Consider the following 20,289-nt stretch of genomic DNA (forward strand, 5'->3'; position numbering starts at 1 on the left):
CCGGTTATGCAGGCTACCCAGGCAGACGCGAGATAATGAAAAGCAGCTCTGCTATTAGCCTGACGAGGGCGCTGTTTACCTGCTAAGTCCCGAACGTCCACCCCTCGATTAGCTAAAAAAAATTAGCTTGTTCAGTAAATAACAAGTCTGCACAAAAAGTTAAGTAAAAGTACTTTTATTTAATTTAAAAAAAGCAAAAAAAAAACAATAATATGGAATTTAATAACTACTGGCAACTTCTAATCTCTTATAGAGCTGGATACATGGTTCTGAAGTTGAAACAAAACACTATAAAAATAGACAACAAATAATACGAATTTCCCAAATGGGCTATGTAGTCTGTACATTTTCCCCAGTAATATAAAAAACTTCCACCACTTGACTAATAATATATATCACATTACCTATTTTGTAGAGGGGGAAAAAAGTATGTATTACCGTTCAATCACATTCACTATGAATATAACAGGACATAAATTGACAAAGGGGCAGTACTGCATCCAGAAAAAAAAAATCACACTGTTCATTCCCATCAAAAGCTCAGGGTTTAGCAAATAGTTAAACTTCAGTGCAAACTGCTGCTTAATGCAACTTTTTCCACCAATAATTTGCTTGACCCTCTTGCCCACAAAGAAGCTTTCAAGTATCTGACATGGTGTCATAAGTGTTGTGCAACATTTACAAACAAATAGCGTACATACAATTATGAAATGGAGAGGGGGGGGGGCTGCCTACTGTGAAATGAAAAGGACTTCAGGTAAAACAGGGATGTCGGGGGACCAGGTGGCATGGGAGAAGTCTTAGTTGACGATTGAAAGATGGCTGCTGCAACAGTGGGTGGAGGTATAAGGAGAAAAGCTTGTAACAGGACGTCAGTGGGAAAAGGGCGGTATTGGAACAGTAGGTAATAACAGGTGTCAACAACAATGCGAGATCTATTCTTGGGCCTCTTTGCCAGTCATCTTGTAGATCTCAGTGGGGCCATCAACATGAGTGATGGTCGTGGTCAACTGGATGTCCTCGCCACTGGATGCCCCGGCATCACCTGCACAAACGGATGCAGAAGATGACTACATTTGAGGGTATGTGCTGTATGTTACGCTTTAGGATTGTGTTTCCCGTATAAAATTCCAGTGACTCGACAGAAATGAAGCGGGAGATGAAGTAAATCAACAGTGGTTGAAAGCCACGTCTCATCAGTCTGGTTGATGTACTTTTGGGAAAGCCTCCAAAAATTCTTTTTCACAACTAACTCAAGAGATGGATGCTTTTCATGACCTCCTATGCCCTTGTTTTCACTGTTGCTTTGCTTTGAGCCGGGAGAGAGGCTAAGAAACTATTCAAAGTCCCTTCTCAGGCCCCCAAAAAGACTGGGAATTCACCCACCAAATAACTGTACTTGGTTGGGTTTCTAATGCCGAAACCTGGTGGCTGAGTGGCCCGACTACTTTTTTCATCAACATTGAACCCTGCAGATAATACAGTGGTGTGGCTAATTTATAGCTACATTCTAATTTTGTGCATCTCCTTTACTGCAGAACTACTGCTAATTGTTTAAATGCTGTGCCGCTTGCAAGTCACTGAGGAAACGGTAGCTCTTTCTTTGGCAGGAGCCAATCCTGAGCCATTACTGCACTCACTACAAGCTTGTCAACCCACTGGAAATCACAGGAGGTCTGACAAAAGCATTCATTGGGATGATGCAATGACCGCCTCTGGACTCCTTCTGGCTCGCTCTGGTGGAGAGTGGCAGCATTGTCCTCCAATTAAATCTTTGCTGAGACGAAATGTGTTTATTGAACAATTTAAAAACGTTGGGGGTTTCCATTTTAAATTCGTATTAGTACATGTTTGTATACAGACTGTGAGCTAAAGTTCAAAATAATTTCTTGGAATGTCCCTGAGTACTAGCATCTTGTTGTACCTGCGTTTGCCAATGGAAGAAGCTCCAACAGCACGTATTGCCAAGTCGAGTGGGCAACATAAGATAGATTTCCATTTGGAGAAAAGTATTTTCCACATCAGATTTTTGTAGAAACAACTGTCATAGTTACCAGTGATGCATTGAGCGCTTGACTGGTCATCGCCGTATCGCTTGTGAGATGGGGCGTACAGGAACATGATGGCGAAGACGTACAGGTTCCACATTCCGTAGATGCCAGTGAAAAAAGCACTGTTCACCTGCACTGTGTAATCCCCCCAGTGCCAGTGACCCTCATTCACCTGGACAAAGACAGGGCAATACAACTTGTACTTGTACTTGTACTTGTTGTCCAACAGCTCAGTAATAAACAGTAATCCCTTGTTTATCATGGTTAATTGGTGAATTTCATATGAGTCATTACAAAACTCACCTGGCTGATGATGAAGAAGATGACAGTCATGGCAGCACAAGCCAGAGTGACCAGCATGAGAAATTTAAACCTAAAAATTAAACCCTTAAAAGAGAAGAAGGGGTGTTCCAAATAGGGTTAAGTGCATAGTTACAGTGAAATACACAACATGGCAGTAGTACACACCTCGTAGTGCAGGCGTCTGGCCTTGGACATGGCGGGCAGCGAAGTCCTCTTACCGCTGATGTTGCGGAATACTTGGAAAACCATGAAGCAGAGGAAGAGAAAGTAGAGACAAGCACAGATTCCTGCCACTATTATGAAAGCCATCTGAGTGAACAACAGTCAAGGAAGTTAAGACCTCCCTCGTTCAGTAGACCATTCTGAAATAACATCCTCGAGAAAGCGGTGCACTGGAGAGGAGAGCATTAGTAACATTGCAAACAAAGCACTAAAGACACCAAATGTAATATTAAACTGCAAGTATGGTCTTATACGGTATATATTACCATATTTTCTGGACTATAAGTCGCTCCAGAGTATAAGTTGCACAAGACCAAAAATGCATAATTGGGTAGAAAAAACATACATAAGGAGTATAAGTCGCATTTTTTGCGGGTAACTTATTTTCCAAACTATTTGACCAAAACAGACATTACATCCTCTTGGAAGGCAATAACAATAACAATAAAAGAATAGAGAACAGGCTGAATAGGTGTAAGATATGCTAACACAATGCTTATTCAGCTACACAAAAAATAAACAAACAGAAAAGGCGTCCAGTGTTTATGGAACAGAAACAGTTTTTTCATGTATAAGTCGCTCTGGAGTACAAGTCGCAGGAACAGCCAACCTATGAAAAAAAGTGTGGCTTATAGTCGGGAAAATACTGTAGTTTTTAAAACTGATTTCTCATACTGGCTGGCTGAGGAACAAAGCGGAGAAGTAAAAACACATCCACACCAGGCCAGAGGCAACATATGCCATTACTGAATTATTCCTCTTCTTATTAATCAAGGGAACCAATCTGTGAGAATAACAAGAAACCATAAAAAATGAAGTGCCTCTTTTACCGTATGCATATCTTCACATACCAATTTTAGTATACGCATTTTTTTGAGTGTTAAAGTACATAGTGTGTGTTTTTGTCCACAAATTGAGGATGAAAAGGATACAGCCAGCTCAGTCCCCACATCAGACGCCCAGATGCTATAGAAGGGGTTTGTCAGCTGAACACCTCTAGTGACATAAAGCAATACACAGCACTTAGAGTATGTATATAACATACAGGACTATTATACATACACTATTCTTTGCCTTTTTTCATTTTAACACCGTCATAAACACTTGGTCTCACCTCTCGCACATGTCAAAGATAAAAAGACAGAAAGACCCAAACACAATGGGCCCGACCTGCTTCCAGTACACCGAAAAACGATTCCTCTCCGTCTGGTCCTGAAAGAAGAGAATAGATAATAGTCGTCAAGATGACACGCCGCAAGTCAGGGAAAACAAGAGGCAAGCGAGGCAAATTACCATCAGGTGCTCGCCACAGAAGATGATCCAGAAGGAAAGCAACATGGAATAGAAAATGCCTTGTCGGATATCTCCAAAGAGCAACATCCAGGTCCAGTTGAAGCCAATAGAGAACCACTCCACTGGGATGTTAATGAACGTCATGGAGATGCCCAAAGCAAAGATCACTCTGCAACAGTAAAACGTACATCAGCATCGGCACAATTAATCACAGCAAGTCTTCCAGGTCCTAAAGCAGCAAAACAGCCCCAGAACAACACACTACCACCACCATATTTTATTGTTGTTACAGGATATTTTTATCAAACACAGCCGTTTTTGCCCAGATTCTGTCTTACGATGGAGTCATCACCACTTAACTGAGGCAAGTGAGGCCTGCAGTTCTTTGGATGTTGTTGTGGGGTCTTTTGTGACCTCTTGGATGAGTCGCTGCTGCGCTCCTGGGGTCATTTTGGTTGGCTGGCCACTCCTGGGACGTTTCACCACTGTCCCATGTGTGGTTTGCTAGAGTCTTAAAGCTTAAGAAATGGCTTTATAAAACTTTTTCCAGACTGACAATAAATGTCAGTTGTCTTTTAACAGAGGCGGGACAATGCCTTTTTCACACAGAGCCATGTAGGTTTGGATTTTTTTTCCCTCACCGTATGTGTAGAAGTCAAACAGAATGTACCGTGTTGGACTTAAAAGTGGAGATCTACTGCATAAGACCACCTTGAACATAAGACTAGTTTTTCAAAAAATATTTTTGGGACAAAATCAAGAAATCTGCCAGCAGATACAAAAAAATGGCACAAATTTAATTGCAAAACCTTTTAAAATGTAAATTTAAATGTATGCCGAAGACAGCTGGGATACAAGCAAAGAACTGTCAGTATACTAGAAATACCTCAGTACCTCAGCAAAAGCCTCAGTACTGCAAATACATCATTGTGTAGGGCTCTTAAGTAATAGTGTATCACAGGGGTGCTCATTAAGTCAATCGCGAGCTACCGGTCGATCGCGGAGGTGGTACTGGTCGATCGCTGGTCGATCGCGGCGTGACATTAAAAAAATATCATCCCAGCATCAATGCCGTCACTTGATTGATATACAGGGCAGCCATTCAGATGACAACTGAATGTTGCCCTTCGGGCGACCAATCAAATCAAACAACGTCTCTAAGTGCAGCAGAACTTACGATGTCAGCCTATCATCCATCCCCGTTACTTGATTGACATACAGGACAACCAATCAGATGACAACTGAATTTTGACCTTTAGGTCACCGCTCATGCGTAAACAGCGATGCAAAGTGCTAAGCTAGTCGGCGAATTGCGAGATTTTAAAGCCCTCGCTAAAGTTTATGGTCACTAAAATGAGTGAAGGAGCTGGACCAAGTAAAAAGGCAAAAACTGGACCAAGTAAAAAGGCAAAAAACATATCACTTCCATACGGATATGGAATATTATACGGATATTGTGATACGGATATTATCCATGACTGATAAACATTTGGAAGTGTGCTTGAGGCTGGCTATCAGCAGCTACTGTCCGGACTATGCATCCCTGGCTGGTTCAATTCAGTGCAAGTCATCAAAGTAAACTCAGGTAATTACAAAAAATGTTAATAGTTAATTATGTGTGTTTTGCAATATTGGCTCATTTGGTTATGTAAGGTACATCAACATACATTGTACGTACAAATAATCCTCAATACATTTGAAAATAAATAGATGTTTTGCATTTTTGTAGTGGGTAGATCATTTTGACTCGGCCATTTTAAAAGTAGCTCGCATGCTGAAAAAGTGTGAGCACCCCTGGTGTATCACATCCTGGAGGCCAGCACAAACAATGCAGGCGCTTCAACACATTACACCTCCCCATCCTAAAATCCACATACTTTTAAAAGTTAGACAATTTAAGGCTTCCTCGAGGCAGACTGGATCTTTCTTGTGCCTGCAGCAGGTTTATGCATGCCACCAGCAGATGAAAAGAAGGCCATAAATAGTCAAGAGAAGCGGGCAAAACAGTTACAGTTATGACTGCAGTTACAGTAATCGTTGCAGATAAAAAACCTCCAAACGGTTTCTAACTTGCCTGGTCAAGTAAATACTGCAACACTACCACCAGGACATTCAGAGGTTTGGGCCCAAAAAAAAAGCCAATGGAAAAAAAGTGAGTTGATATATGATGATAGAAACATGAATAGAAGTCATGCAAATCCTGGGTGTAAATCATTCTGCTCCAGACTTGGCTCTTCCACAATGCTTTATGGAGTGAACAAAGTGAAACCTCACTTGGGTGGTATGTGAGGAATGTGCCCTGTGCAAAATCAACACAGTGTGTGTGTGTGTGTGTGTATATATATACGACCATGATGGTGTAAAAACAGTGCTGGGGCACATGAAGTAGTTACAAGTGAGGGTGAAATCCTCATGCCATCATAGTACATCATAGTACACAGTATGTGTATATACGACCATGATGGTGTAAAAACAGCGCTGGGGCACATGAAGTAGTTACAAGTGAGGGTGAAATCCTCATGCCATCATAGTACATCATAGTACACAGTATGTGTATATATATATACGACCATGATGGTGTAAAAACAGCGCTGGGGCACATGAAGTAGTTACAAGTGAGGGTGAAATCCTCATGCCATCGTAGTACATCATAGTACACAGTATGTGTATATACGACCATGATGGTGTAAAAACAGTGCTGGGGCACATGAAGTAGTTACAAGTGAGGTTGAAATCCTCATGCCATCATAGTACATCATAGTACACAGTGTGTGTATATATATATATATATATACGACCATGATGGTGTAAAAACAGTGCTGGGGCACATGAAGTAGTTACAAGTGAGGGTGAAATCCTCATGCCATCGTAGTACATCATAGTACACAGTATGTGTATATATACGACCATGATGGTGTAAAAACAGTGCTGGGGCACATGAAGTAGTTACAAGTGAGGGTGAAATCCTCATGCCATCGTAGTACATCATAGTACACAGTATGTGTATATATACGACCATGATGGTGTAAAAACAGCGCCGGGGCACATGAAGTAGTTACAAGTGAGGGTGAAATCCTCATGTCATCATAGTACATCATAGTACACAGTGTGTGTGTATATATATATACGACCATGATGGTGTAAAAACAGTGCTGGGGCACATGAAGTAGTTACAAGTGAGGGTGAAATCCTCATGCCATCATAGTGTAGGGTAATAAGGTGTAGTTAGCGGCACTAATTAGCGAGAGATGCATTTTGGTACATATTAGCACAAAAAATTTGAAGACTTTTGCATTTCCCTACATAAATATGTACATATAATACTAGGAGAAATATGAGGTTGATGTACTGGTACTTTCTAAGAGCACTGTCGTATTTGTCAGTTAAGTGCGAGCTTGCAGATTTTCTTACGTGTTTCACGCTTCGCCAGGCGGCACTTCCTGTGACTCTTGCTGATGTCTTCCCAGCACCACAGGGACGGACAGGAAACTCAAATAAGTGTACCGTATTTTGGGATCCAGGATAAAATGGTGCAATGGGGAAAGATGATGTTGAAAGCCGTGTCTTTCTATAATTAAGTGGAGCCTCGTGTTGTATGCTGGAGACGATAGTTGTTTGCATAACACCTTGGTGACGGAGTTAAGCAACACTGTGTGAAGACGTCAGACGTCTTATCTCACTGACCTGGAGTGCACATAGTTTGCGTGACCCAATTCCACATTCCATCCATTGTTAATATGCACCTTCAAGTAGACGCGGTGCTTCAGTGGCTTGTGATGAAAGTATTCATGGAGGTTCTGGCTGCAGTTCTGTACCACACACACAGCACAGCTGGGTTTTGTGGTGGAATTATTTAAGATGAGGTTGGGCATCGAGTCTAAAGTATTGATGGTGATCAGGACAGACATTCTAATTGGATTGTTTTTACGGTATTGCGATTCAGAGTTTTGAGTGGACAATCGAAACAGACAACCTCCTGGTTTTTGGACGACCTACTCTACACCTCCTGAGCTACTGAGCTACTGCCCCCGATACATATCAGATATCGGGATCAGGAAGTCAAACAATAAACGACGTCTGTTGATGCCAACTCATGTGAAAGTTTGGTACCAATAAAAGAACGGGAGCTCGGTTAGGCAAGTTAATCATTTGCACAGTCCATTAGCATCAGTCAAGGGACCTTCTCAACCCACAACACACTTCCAACCTTCAAAATAAGAGTGTTTGTGTTAACAAAATAAGGGTGTCATAAAAATAGCTTACACCAACATTGAGGCAGCAAACAAAGTACACTACTTTAAAAAGTCCATCCATCCATTTTCTGTACCACTTATCCTCACGAGGGTCGCGTGGGTGCTGGAGCCCATCCCAGCTGTCTTCGGGCAAGAGGCGGGGCACACCCTGGACTGGTGGCCAGCCAATCACAGGGCACATATAGACAAACAACCATTCACACTCACATTCATACCTATATGGACAATTTGGAGTCGGACTACCTGGAGCAGGCACAAGGAGAACATGCTCCACACAGAGACGCCCGAGCAGGGAATCGAACCCAGACTACATTTCATCATGATAATTTGGAGTCACCAATTAACATGTTTTTGGAATGTGCGAGGAAACCGGAGTCCCCCTGGAAACACGAGGACAACATGTAAACTCCACACAGAGATGCCCGAAACGGGAATCGAACCCGGGTCTCCTAGCGGTATGGCCTTCACGACAACCACTCACACAAAGTCTACTCCTGTTAAAAGAAACTTCATAACTTTGAATGGTTAGATATTTACAGTATAAACTGGCTGAAAGCAGCCCTGTAAGAAATTCATTGAAAAAAATAAATGGATGCAAAATGCATTCAAAACCTTTGTACCTCTTAAAAGTAACGGAATTGAGAATCCTTGGGAACCGAAATGGAAACAAGATATATATACCTGTATATATGTGAGCCGGAATCGTTCAAATTCAAACGACGGCCAACCCTATTCAAGATGCAATCACAATCACAGCACAAAAAGTGTCCAAGTGATGAAGGTGTGACCTTACTTCTCCAGCAGCACCGGAGGTCTACTCATGAGCGTGATGCGCCTCCAGTACCAGATCATGATGATGAGGATGCTTGGGGTGAGGAAGGTCTTCATGGCAAACCACACCCTAGTGAAACCCCCATTTTGGTGGATTCCCTTGAAGAGGAAGAAACTTTTTTTACAAAAAACTAAAATGAAGTAAAAGTGACAGATACTGGAAGGTGTTGCTAGAGCAATACAGTCCCTCTCTCGTGTTTTGTAGGATTCAAATTGCATATCGGCCACGATAACGTCTCTGTTTAGGTCGCGGTGTGCAATGAGAAGTCAACTTACAACCAGACGAATGTCCTTTATTTCTCCGATGCCCACATTGACCTTCTTGCGCTCATTGACGGGCAGACGGATGTTGAGTAGATAGTACTTGTGGGCCACGCTGCCAACCTCCATGAAGGGCAGCAGGTCACACTCGTAGTAGCGGCCCTCGTTTTCAAGAGTCTGGGGAGCACAAACAACAGTAGAAGAATGGCTTCAGCCAGGATGGCAGTCTGCAAGCATTTATATCGCCCTGAAATGTGACAATGTGCTGCCCACCCACCTTGGCAGTGGTGAAATTGCAGCTGAGCTTCCGCTGTTCAAAAGAGTGAGCCATCTCCGTCCACTCGCTGACCGTATCGTCCCTGTAGGCCAGGCCCACGTCCACAGTGACCATCGCTCCATCCTCTGGACAAAAGAGAAAAAAAATGTGTATATAGTTCAAGTTCCTTAGCTAACTTGTCGACAGAACGTGCTACTATGAGAGCGATGAGGTGAGGATCACGGTCAGACGACCGTGGCCATTTAACGTCCCCACCAGACTGAAAACATAATGTTCCTGTTCAGCTGACATAGAATGCAACGCTAATGCATTCAGAGTGGTGCAAGTAGTGAGAATGATGACGGTGCGTATTTCACTTGAAATTATTAGCAAGCTGTGCATCTGTACATGATACCATCTTGGATTTTCCTAAGCCTTCTCAAGGTATCGTGAAAGCTTCTTAGAACCACAACACAATTCCTACTGCACCAGCATCTGTAGATCATATTACCAAGCCAAGTGTCTCTCCTCCATTCCATACTGTAGGAGAGCCTTTTGTGTAGGGCCCTATAATTTCCGCGTTCGCGGACGGAATCGCGGAATTGGACAATAAAAACGGAAATTATCTTGAATGCGGAATATCGCGGAAATGCTGTTTTCATGAGAAAGAGGAACATAAACCTGGGGAATCGTTCCCGGAGGTCGGTAATCAATGTGACACAATACCTGCCTACCGCCCTTTTTCAAACATGGCACTCCCCCCGTCTGCGAAGAAGTTGCGCAATACCACGCTAACGCCGAAATACAGAGCCGAGCAGTACCCAGGTGACTTCTATGTATCTGGTGACATGTTATTTTGTACTTTCTGTCAAAAACACATGTGATGACCACTTGTTATCCAAAAGTCATCTAAAAAAAAAAAAAAGAAACGCATAGCGCTAACGCTAGCAGGCAGCCCCGAATCACATCTCCTCTGTGCTCCAGAAGATCCGGGGGAAAAAATTCTCCGTTGTTGTGGATGAGACCACTGATGCTAGGGATTGCAGTGTGCTAAACATCGTTATTGGTAAGTTCATGTTAATTTATCAGCCTAATATACAACGTAGTGGTAGTCACCATCTGTGTGTGCGTGTGCGCGCGCACGTGCGTGCATGTACGTAGCTAGATAGATATATACTACCTAGTGCAATGTTGTGTTACATGATGCAGTAGTAAAGTATTGAGGAAAAGTGCAATGTTGTGTTACATGATGCAGTAGTAAAGTATTGAGGAAAAGTGCAATATTGTGTTACATGATGCAGTAGTAAAGTATTGAGGAAAAGTGCAATATTGTGTTACATGATGCAGTAGTAAAGTATTGAGGAAAAGTGCAATGTTGTGTTACATGATGCAGTAGTAAAGTATTGAGGAAAAGTGCAATATTGTGTTACATGATGCAGTAGTAAAGTATTGAGGAAAAGTGCAATATTGTGTTACATGATGCAGTAGTAAAGTATTGAGGAAAAGTGCAATATTGTGTTACATCAGGGGTGGGCAAACTACGGCCCGGGGGCCACATCCGGCCCGCCAAGTGTTTGAATACGGCCCGCCCAATCTTTCCAAAGTATTTCATTTAAACTCAACATACAACTTGGCATCATGGCCGGAGCCAACCTTTGATGGTTTTATCAATTTCGTTTTTTGACATGGTCTGTTGTTTACAAAGTGCTCCTGAAAAAAGGGACACAAGCACATAATAATAATTATTATTATTATTATTAGATTATTATAATTATTATTAGAACTATTATGATTATTATAATTATTATATTAATGCTAATTATTATATTAATTATATATAATATTATTGTTATATTTGCATATTTTAGATAATAATAATATAATAATTATTATTTTAATTTTATTGTAATTATTAGAATATTTTATTATTTTTAAAATATTTAAATATAAATATAAAATAATAAATAATAATAGCAGATTGCATGACAATTTTACAGATACAATAATACCAGGTGGACTGTTACGTGTAAAATATATAGTCTGCCCCCCACGTAAATTTTGTCGTATCAATGCGGCCCGCGAGTCAAAAAGTTTGCCCACCCCTGTGTTACATGATGCAGTAGTAAAGTATTGAGGAAAAGTGCAATGTTGTGTTACATGATGCAGTAGTAAAGTATTGAGGGAAAGTGCAATATTGTGTTACATGATGCAGTAGTAAAGTATTGAGGAAAAGTGCAATATTGTGTTACATGATGCAGTAGTAAAGTATTGAGGAAAAGTGCAATATTGTGTTACATGATGCAGTAGTAAAGTATTGAGGAAAAGTGCAATGTTGTGTTACATGATGCAGTAGTAAAGTATTGAGGAAAAGTGCAATATTGTGTTACATGATGCAGTAGTAAAGTATTGAGGAAAAGTGCAATATTGTGTTACATGATGCAGTAGTAAAGTATTGAGGAAAAGTGCAATATTGTGTTACATGATGCAGTAGTAAAGTATTGAGGAAAAGTGCAATATTGTGTTACATGATGCAGTAGTAAAGTATTGAGGAAAAGTGCAATATTGTGTTACATGATGCAGTAGTAAAGTATTGAGGAAAAGTGCAATATTGTGTCGCCTCAATGAATGCAAGTTCATTTTTAATTAATTAGTGTGCATTTTATTCATAAACATTATTAAAACGCACTCTTTTGTGAGTAAAAAATGAGTAAAAGGTAAAACAAAAATGGAATTCCAAAAAATTAAAAAACGGAAAAAACGGAATTTGGGAAAAAATAAAAGGGAATTTATAGGGCCCTACTTGTGCGGTTATGAAACAAGCTGGAATAAAGACAGAGCAACACAGTAACCGGCGCTATGAGAAAGGGGGATAACCATAGAGCAAGGGGAGAGGGAGTCAGATGAGAAGTGGAATGCCCTTCACTCTGCCATTAGTCTGTCAGGCGGCTTCAAATGTGAGCTCACTTCATGCAACATTCCAGTCTAATCCAGAGGCCATCGCCACGGGAACTAAACCTCCTCAACAGCTGTGTTATTGCTGGAGCCTAGCCAAGCGGCACTTCTGTGCTCGGTTGGGTGGAGTACTGTGGAGTACTACAAATACTGTGATCCACATAAGGTTGGTACAAGGGGGTGGGGCCGCTGACCAAAATCCACAATCCAAAACTTGCGTTCATGGTTTAGGATTATTACCAACATTTGCTCAATTCTCACAAAATCATTTCATCTTTGTCTTAATAGCTCTTTGTGGGGAGCCAATAAACTTTATGTTGATGTTTTCATGGCATTCAATACAGATGTGCATTATATAATAATAGGTGTGTCACAAGTGTTTGTGATATTGCAAGATTAAAACATTAAATTTCTTGGCAGTGTCCTTGGGTTTTTAGAAAGTCACATCTAATTTAACAGTATTATTATTATTATTATTATTATTAAAAGCCAGAAGCAAAGCAGACTGAATTATCACAATGCTACTATGAATAATAATACAGAATGATATGAATGTGCCAGTGTGCGAGGCAGGATTGGAACTGCACCTTAAGTGTGTTAAACCTTGCAATCTGGTGTTGTCAGCACCAGCAAGTGATGTGTGGCTGAACCCCCCCCCCCCCCATCAGTGTTGAACAACTGCAGTTACGTGTTAATGTCCAAGCAGAAGCTGTAGTAATTCTACGTTTGATCAAAGTTACTTAAGATTTGTCAGATCAAAATAGAGATGTTCGGGCTTGTCTGCACCCCTGATTGACGTTACCATTAACCACCATCAACATTAACAATGACACCTCATATTTAGAAGAGATCCACGTTGACAATATTTAGCGAGTAGGGGTTACACGAAATTCTGAATCTTCACCTGGAATGGTGCCATCTCTTGACAAGCCGACCCTGCTTCATAAACTTGGGTTATTGTGGCACTTCCTGTGCCTCAGCTTCATCAAAAGGGAGTCTTCAGTGCATTACACAAATATCTGTCTATGGTCCAGCAGAATCGCAGACTCATCCATCTGGCAACCATGCAGTAAACAAGCCACAGTTCGCTTCCACACTTCCACTGAGACCAAGAGTGTCAGCACATCAATTATGCTGAACAGCTGCCCATTACTGTGACGTCACTATTTAGACAAGAAAGGCCACAGAGCCTAGCTCTTAAATAATGATGTCATGAGCGTTTCTTTTCTAAACCTTATGTTCTCCAAAATGTTACCTATTTCTACTTGGCTACATAACTATTCCCATTTATGATGCACTTGTTGTCTTGAATGGATGGGCGAGATTCTGAGTAAAAAGGAATCAATGGAAACGTCCATATCCAGAATAATAATGGCAGTCCTCCATAAAGCAGGAAGTAACCTGGCTTTATTATTCAGGAATAAAGCCATGCCTTGGTTCGGCTCTCTTCCACAACACCAATGAAGTTTTATGGTCACGAGAGGGTGTGTGTTAATATATGTGATTTGTAAAGCCTCTAAGCCAGGGGTGCTCATTAAGTCGATCGCGAGCTACCGGTCGATCGCGGAGGTGGTACTGGTCGATCGCTGGTCGATCGCGGCGTGACATTAAAAAAATATCATCCTAGCATCAATGCCGTCACTTGATTGATATACAGGGCAGCCATTCAGATGACAACTGAATGTTGCCCTTCGGGCGACCAATCAAATCAAACAACGTCTCTAAGTGCAGCAGAACTTACGATGTCAGCCTATCATCCATCCCCGTTACTTGATTGACATACAGGACAACCAATCAGATGACAACTGAATTTTGACCTTTAGGTCACCGCTCATGCGTAAACAACGATGCAAAGTGCTAAGCTAGTCGGCGAATTGCGAGATTTTAAGCCCTCGCTAAAGTTTATGGTCACTAAAATGAGTGAAGGAGCTGGACCAAGTAAAAAGGCAAAAACTGGACCAAGTAAAAAGGCAAAAAACATATCACTTCCATGCGGATATGGAATATTATACGGATATTATGATACGGATATTATCCATGACTGATAAACATTTGGAAGTGTGCTTGAGGCTGGCTATCAGCAGCTACTGTCCGGACTATGCATCCCTGGCTGGTTCAATTCAGTGCAAGTCATCAAAGTAAACTCAGGTAATTACAAAAAATGTTAATAGTTAATTATGTGTGTTTTGCAATATTGGCTCATTTGGTTATGTAAGGTACATCAACATACATTGTACATACAAATAATCCTCAATACATTTGAAAATAAATAGATGTTTTGCATTTTTGTAGTGGGTAGATCATTTTGACTCGGTCATTTTAAAAGTAGCTCGCATGCTGAAAAAGTGTGAGCACCCCTGCTCTAAGCAGTTCCATCACCAAGTGCAATGCAAAATGGCAGATGCAGTGGTGTAAAGCACGCCGCCACTGGACCCCAGAGCAGTGGTGACGTGTTCTCTGGAGTGATGAATCACGTTTCTCTATCTGGCAATCTGATGGACGAGTCGGCGTTTGGCGGTTGCCGGGGAAAACGATACTTGTCGGACTGCATTGTGCCAAGTGTAAAGTTTGGTGGAGGGGGGATTATGGTGTGGGGTTTTATTTTCAGGAGCTGGAATTTGCCCCTTAGTTCCAGAGAAAGGAACTCTGAATAAACACATCTGCCAGATCTGTGTTGGCAATTGATAGCTCAGAGGAATTTCACTGCTAGGAGGTTAAAGGCCATAAAACAGGTCCACATTACCCTACCTGTTTACCATCTTTATACCTGCCTCTCAAGCCCATCTACAAACCACACCTCCCCTGCCCAAAGGGTCTACGGCACTAGAGATAACAAACCACAGCACATCCATTACTGTTTGCTCCCTTTCAGAGTAAGAGGTATACAAACTCCTGAAAACACATTCATCAGGGTTCCTCCAGCACTCACTATGAGGGACTGAAGTGAGATTATACAGGGTGAGGCAAAATGATCTGACACATTTCTAGGTTCAATAAAAGGCAAATAAAGTCAAGAAACAAAAAAAGTGTTGCCATTTTGCTTTGTTTCTTTATAATGCCATCGTTTTCAGTTGCTGCCATGAATTGGACTAGTGAGCATCGCGCTTTTATTGTGGAAATGTTTATCAAAACAAACGAATCTAACTGCAACACAACGAGTGTTACGTTTGCACTTCAATCTTGGTAGACAAGATCCCGTAGCAGCTCCAAACACCATCTTGTTATGGGTTACCAACTTCAGATCTACTGGATCTGCATTGAAACCAAAATCAATCGGCCGACCTCGCAACCGCCAGAACTGATTTCATTTTTTAAACATAATGAAAAAGAATGGCATCATTGTATACGTGCATTCATTCATCTTACTTTTTAACTCCAAATGAGTCCGATCATTTTGCCTGAGCCTGTATATGACATTTGGTTAATTCTAGCAGTTGTACGGCTTTGCTCTTCAACGTATAATGTGAAGGATTAGAAGTGACAAAGGATGTGAATTTTTCAGGGGCCAGCTCAGTCGCAGAGAGATGGTGATGCCAAGAAAAGAGGATGGAGGCCAACACTGACACTCCAGAAGAAAATGAACGGATGATGAAATCCTTACAGTACATCCCTCTTACCTATCTGGTTGTACATCTTGAATGCGATGTCAAACTGCAGGATGACCAGCATGAACTGAAACCAGGGGCTCATCTCCTTGTTAGGCAGAGGAATGTGGACCGCGAACACAATGTTGTTGGCCTCGATCCCTTTGGCCATGGCTTCATCGAAGGTTCGAATCTTGTCACACTGGTTGGGACCCCATGGCATGAACCACTTTGTTCCCTGGCGGTGCTTGACTGTGTCCACGCATTTGGTGGCCAGGTAGTGGACTGCTGTGGTGGGACTGGGAGCTGGTGAGACAAAAAATGAGGAGAGTGTGAGATGGGTTGTTTTCATATCAAACTGAAAGGAAAAATACTTTGGACTGCTGATAGTCATAGCAACCATTAGGAGCAGTCAACAAGTTTTACTGCAGTCCAAACACTTCATTTCCCCTTCACACTGCCCTCTCTCTCACTTCCTGGAGGGATGGTATGGGAAACCTTCCTGATTACACCAATTACTCTACTTGGGCTTTGAGATTCATGAGCTTGAGGGTGGCGTCGTCGAACCTCACCACAGAAAAGCTGGTTTGTTATCATGACAACACAATAAGGATGCAGAAGAATGAAATGATGAGAGTGGCAGAGCCTCGCAAAAAGCTGTACATTGCATCACTTCCTCTAAGATGACTTGTACACAAACATGCTGTCAATCATGGGGGACTTTTGGGACATTTTGCCAGATGTTAACATGCAAACATTCCACAATAAGGCGGAAAAAACATTGTGTTTGTTCCTATCTCTGCAGTGTGTAAACAGTGGGAAAAAGCTACAAACAAACTGCATTGCATCGCTTCATCATCCATTCATTCATTTTCTGTACCGCTCACAAGGGATGCTGGAGCCTATCCCAGCAGTCTTTGGATGAGAGGCAGGGTACACCTTGGACTGGTCACCAGCCAATCACAGAGCAAATAACAGATTCAGGAGGACAGCACAACATGTAATAAGAAAGTAAACACAGTAACTACCACAAGGAATAATACACAACAACTACGTTATGTAAACATGTACCTTTAGCAGGTTTCTACAGTAGTATGCATACAGGTTGTTTCACCAAACACTGCAACCACACGATGACACCAAAGTGCATCCAATCCATTTATCTGAATCCTCCCTGCATTCAATTAGCGAGTGACCCTGAGCCCAGCGGCTGCTTCAGTGTCCACCACAGTGTGTCCAGAATAATGGCCGTCGCTGCAGCCAGCCGACCCCATGCTATGCTCCCGGGTTTGTTGGGAAACAAGAGTAGGGGGGACGCTTTCTACTCAATTGGCCCCACTACCCCTGGGCCACCAGGCAAACACAAAGGAATTTGGCTTCATTAAAACCATCTTAGGGTGTGCTCACCCTCCGCCGCCGGAGAGGAACCAAACGGGCTAATTTGTCAGCGAGGGGAACACCTGACCATTCCGCTGGTCCCCAATGAGTACCGCTCATGAGCGCTACGGCTTTTCTTGTGCCATCACTTCTCTACTGCTGGATTTACACAATTTCCTGATTATTTCCAGTCATTTTGATGGCATATATCATTCATTAGGAGAGGAGCAATCGCATGAATTAAATGAAACATCTTATGAACAAATGTACTCATGGGTGAACAAACATGCAGTGGGTTTTGACGCTCGGATTATTTGGTGTTTTTGTATTTTATTGCCTTTATGTATGCGTGTATGTATATTGGTTACCATTAAGAACTTCTGTGGAGCCATCGCATTTCAGTCATTCGAAGACTCTGATATGTTGCAATCTCAATTCCCACCAACATGCCATCTCATTTCTGACCCCTAGCAACCCTCACCGGGCAGGGCGAGTTGGATCTACTGACCTGGCCATCAATCACCTTAAGGAGAAGTGATCGCTTTACTTATATGACTTATTTTTATTACATACATGATTCTACCATGGATACTTTCTATTTAAAGTCTCTCTCCAGGACCGTACATCCAATAATAATAATAATAATAATAAACAGTGTAATGTCTTTAACACCTAAGCACATGGCCCTGAAAATGTGAAAATTGTCCCAGAGAATCGTGATTGCATGTTTTGCAGGATCATGCATGCCATTATGGTCCACCTACTCTAGTCCAGGGGTGCTCATTAAGTCGATCGCAAGCTACCGGTCGATCGCGGAGGTGGTACTGGTCGATCGCTGGTCGATCGCGGCACGACATTAAAAAAATATCATCCCAGCATCAATGCCGTCACTTGATTGATATACAGGGCAGCCATTCAGATGACAACTGAATGTTGCCCTTCGGGCGACCAATCAAATCAAACAACGTCTCTAAGTGCAGCAGAACTTACGATGTCAGCCTATCATCCATCCCCGTTACTTGATTGACATACAGGACAACCAGTCAGATGACAACTGAATTTTAACCTTTAGGTCACCGCTCATGCGTAAACAACGATGCAAAGTGCTAAGCTAGTCGGCGAATTGCGAGATTTTAAGCCCTCGCTAAAGTTTATGGTCACTAAAATGAGTGAAGGAGCTGGACCAAGTAAAAAGGCAAAAACTGGACCAAGTAAAAAGGCAAAAAACATATCACTTCCATACGGATATGGAATATTATACGGATATTATGATACGGATATTATCCATGACTGATAAACATTTGGAAGTGTGCTTGAGGCTGGCTATCAGCAGCTACTGTCCGGACTATGCATCCCTGGCTGGTTCAATTCAGTGCAAGTCATCAAAGTCAACTCAGGTAATTACAAAAAATGTTAATAGTTAATTATGTGTGTTTTGCAATATTGGCTCATTTGGTTATGTAAGGTACATCAACATACATTGTACGTACAAATAATCCTCAATACATTTGAAAATAAATAGATGTTTTGCATTTTTGTAGTGGGTAGATCATTTTGACTCGCTCATTTTAAAAGTAGCTCGCATGCTGAAAAAGTGTGAGCACCCCTGCTCTAGTCCTACTGAAGCAGGGAGGAAGTGTACCAAATTTCATCCTGGATCAGAGCACCCACAGTGGCCAAATGTACCAGGCTTTAGGTGGGAAGCAGGTCCAAGATGAGACCTGAGATTAAAAGCCTCGTCCACACGTCCACATGTGTGTGTTATGCATGAGCATGGGTGGATTTGAGGACGTTTGACAGTGAATCCAGCACAGCCCCGAAGAGAGGCCCTAACATGGACATCTGTGTCCCCGTGTATCAGTGCAGCTAAAAGTAAAAGGGGAAAAGGGGAGGCGAGGAATCACAAATGCACTATCCGCAAGGCCAGGGGGGATTTGGGGAGAGTGGGATCCGCACAAGGGGAAGAGAAGGCAAGGTAGAGATGCTGCCTGGGGCCTCACACTGCAGACATTACATGCGGGAGGAGGGGTGAGGAGGATTAGGAGCTGGGAGGAGAACAGACTGAATTTTGGATTAAACAAGTGAAAAGTAGGCCAGGTGCAATGTTACATACATTCACAGTGGGTGATATTTGAAGTTGAAGAAGACGTCGGACCGGAAGCACCTTGACACAAAGCAGTGATTGAGCTAAAGTGTGCATCGGGGCAGTCAAAGTCAACGAAAAGCCGGTCAAGCTCGGCTATGTGAAAATGTAGTCGGAAGAAAGAGCCTTCCTTCTTTGGCGAAAAGGACGAGACTTGGCGCTTAGGTGCGGAGGCATGTAGGGAAGTGGAAAAGTTTGAGATGTTAGCGTTCGACATTCCAAACAAGAAGGCACACGGCTTAAAGTAAGCAACGCTAGCTAAACTAGTTGGAAAAGTCGGACATAAACGTGGAATAAACTCACCAATCAACCCGCCCACCATGAAGGCAAACGCTTGGAACAAAAGCAGAATCACTCCCACGATCACCAACTTTTTGGTGCTCATGTTCTCAATAATAGCCCCCGCCATGGTGTGGTGATGGAAGTAGCTCCAAGTGGAACGCGGACACAATGTGGATCACAAGAAACCAAGTGGCTTCATCTGAGAACGGTGTGGGATGAAGAAATCGCGCCTCCTCCTCCTCCTCCTCCTGCCTTTCAACTTCCAATGAGGGAAAAAAAAAACCATGGATCACATGACCGAACAGCGCTCAGCTTTATCCCGCAGAAGAAGAAGCACAGCCGTGGGGAGGGAAAGAGAGAGAGAGAGAGAGTGGAGACTCAATCCAAATGTCGAGAGTATTGATACCAAAGGTGATGTCCGGATCACGGATATCTACTCTACATGTTTATTTTTCACAAATATGTGTTTTTTGTTGCTCAT

General features: G+C 42.3%; 1 protein-coding gene across 1 annotated transcript; it reads right to left on the minus strand.

Annotated features, from left to right (window-relative positions):
• Window positions 1–159: 159 nt before the first annotated feature.
• On the minus strand, window positions 160–20,070 carry LOC131126376 (protein wntless homolog). The gene is made up of 12 exons (XM_058068834.1): window positions 19,830–20,070; window positions 16,040–16,312; window positions 9,492–9,616; window positions 9,230–9,391; window positions 8,916–9,052; window positions 3,870–4,038; window positions 3,691–3,788; window positions 3,509–3,572; window positions 2,520–2,663; window positions 2,355–2,438; window positions 2,055–2,223; window positions 160–1,045 (listed from the first exon to the last, which is right to left on the minus strand). The coding sequence occupies exons 1-12, from the start codon at window positions 19,933–19,935 to the stop codon at window positions 936–938; spliced, it is 1,641 nt and encodes a 546-aa protein (XP_057924817.1). The 5' UTR covers window positions 19,936–20,070; the 3' UTR covers window positions 160–935.
• Between the last annotated feature and the right edge of the window lie 219 nt (window positions 20,071–20,289).

This window comes from Doryrhamphus excisus, chromosome 3 (genome assembly GCF_030265055.1).
Source record: "Doryrhamphus excisus isolate RoL2022-K1 chromosome 3, RoL_Dexc_1.0, whole genome shotgun sequence".
Lineage (NCBI taxonomy): Eukaryota > Metazoa > Chordata > Actinopteri > Syngnathiformes > Syngnathidae > Doryrhamphus > Doryrhamphus excisus.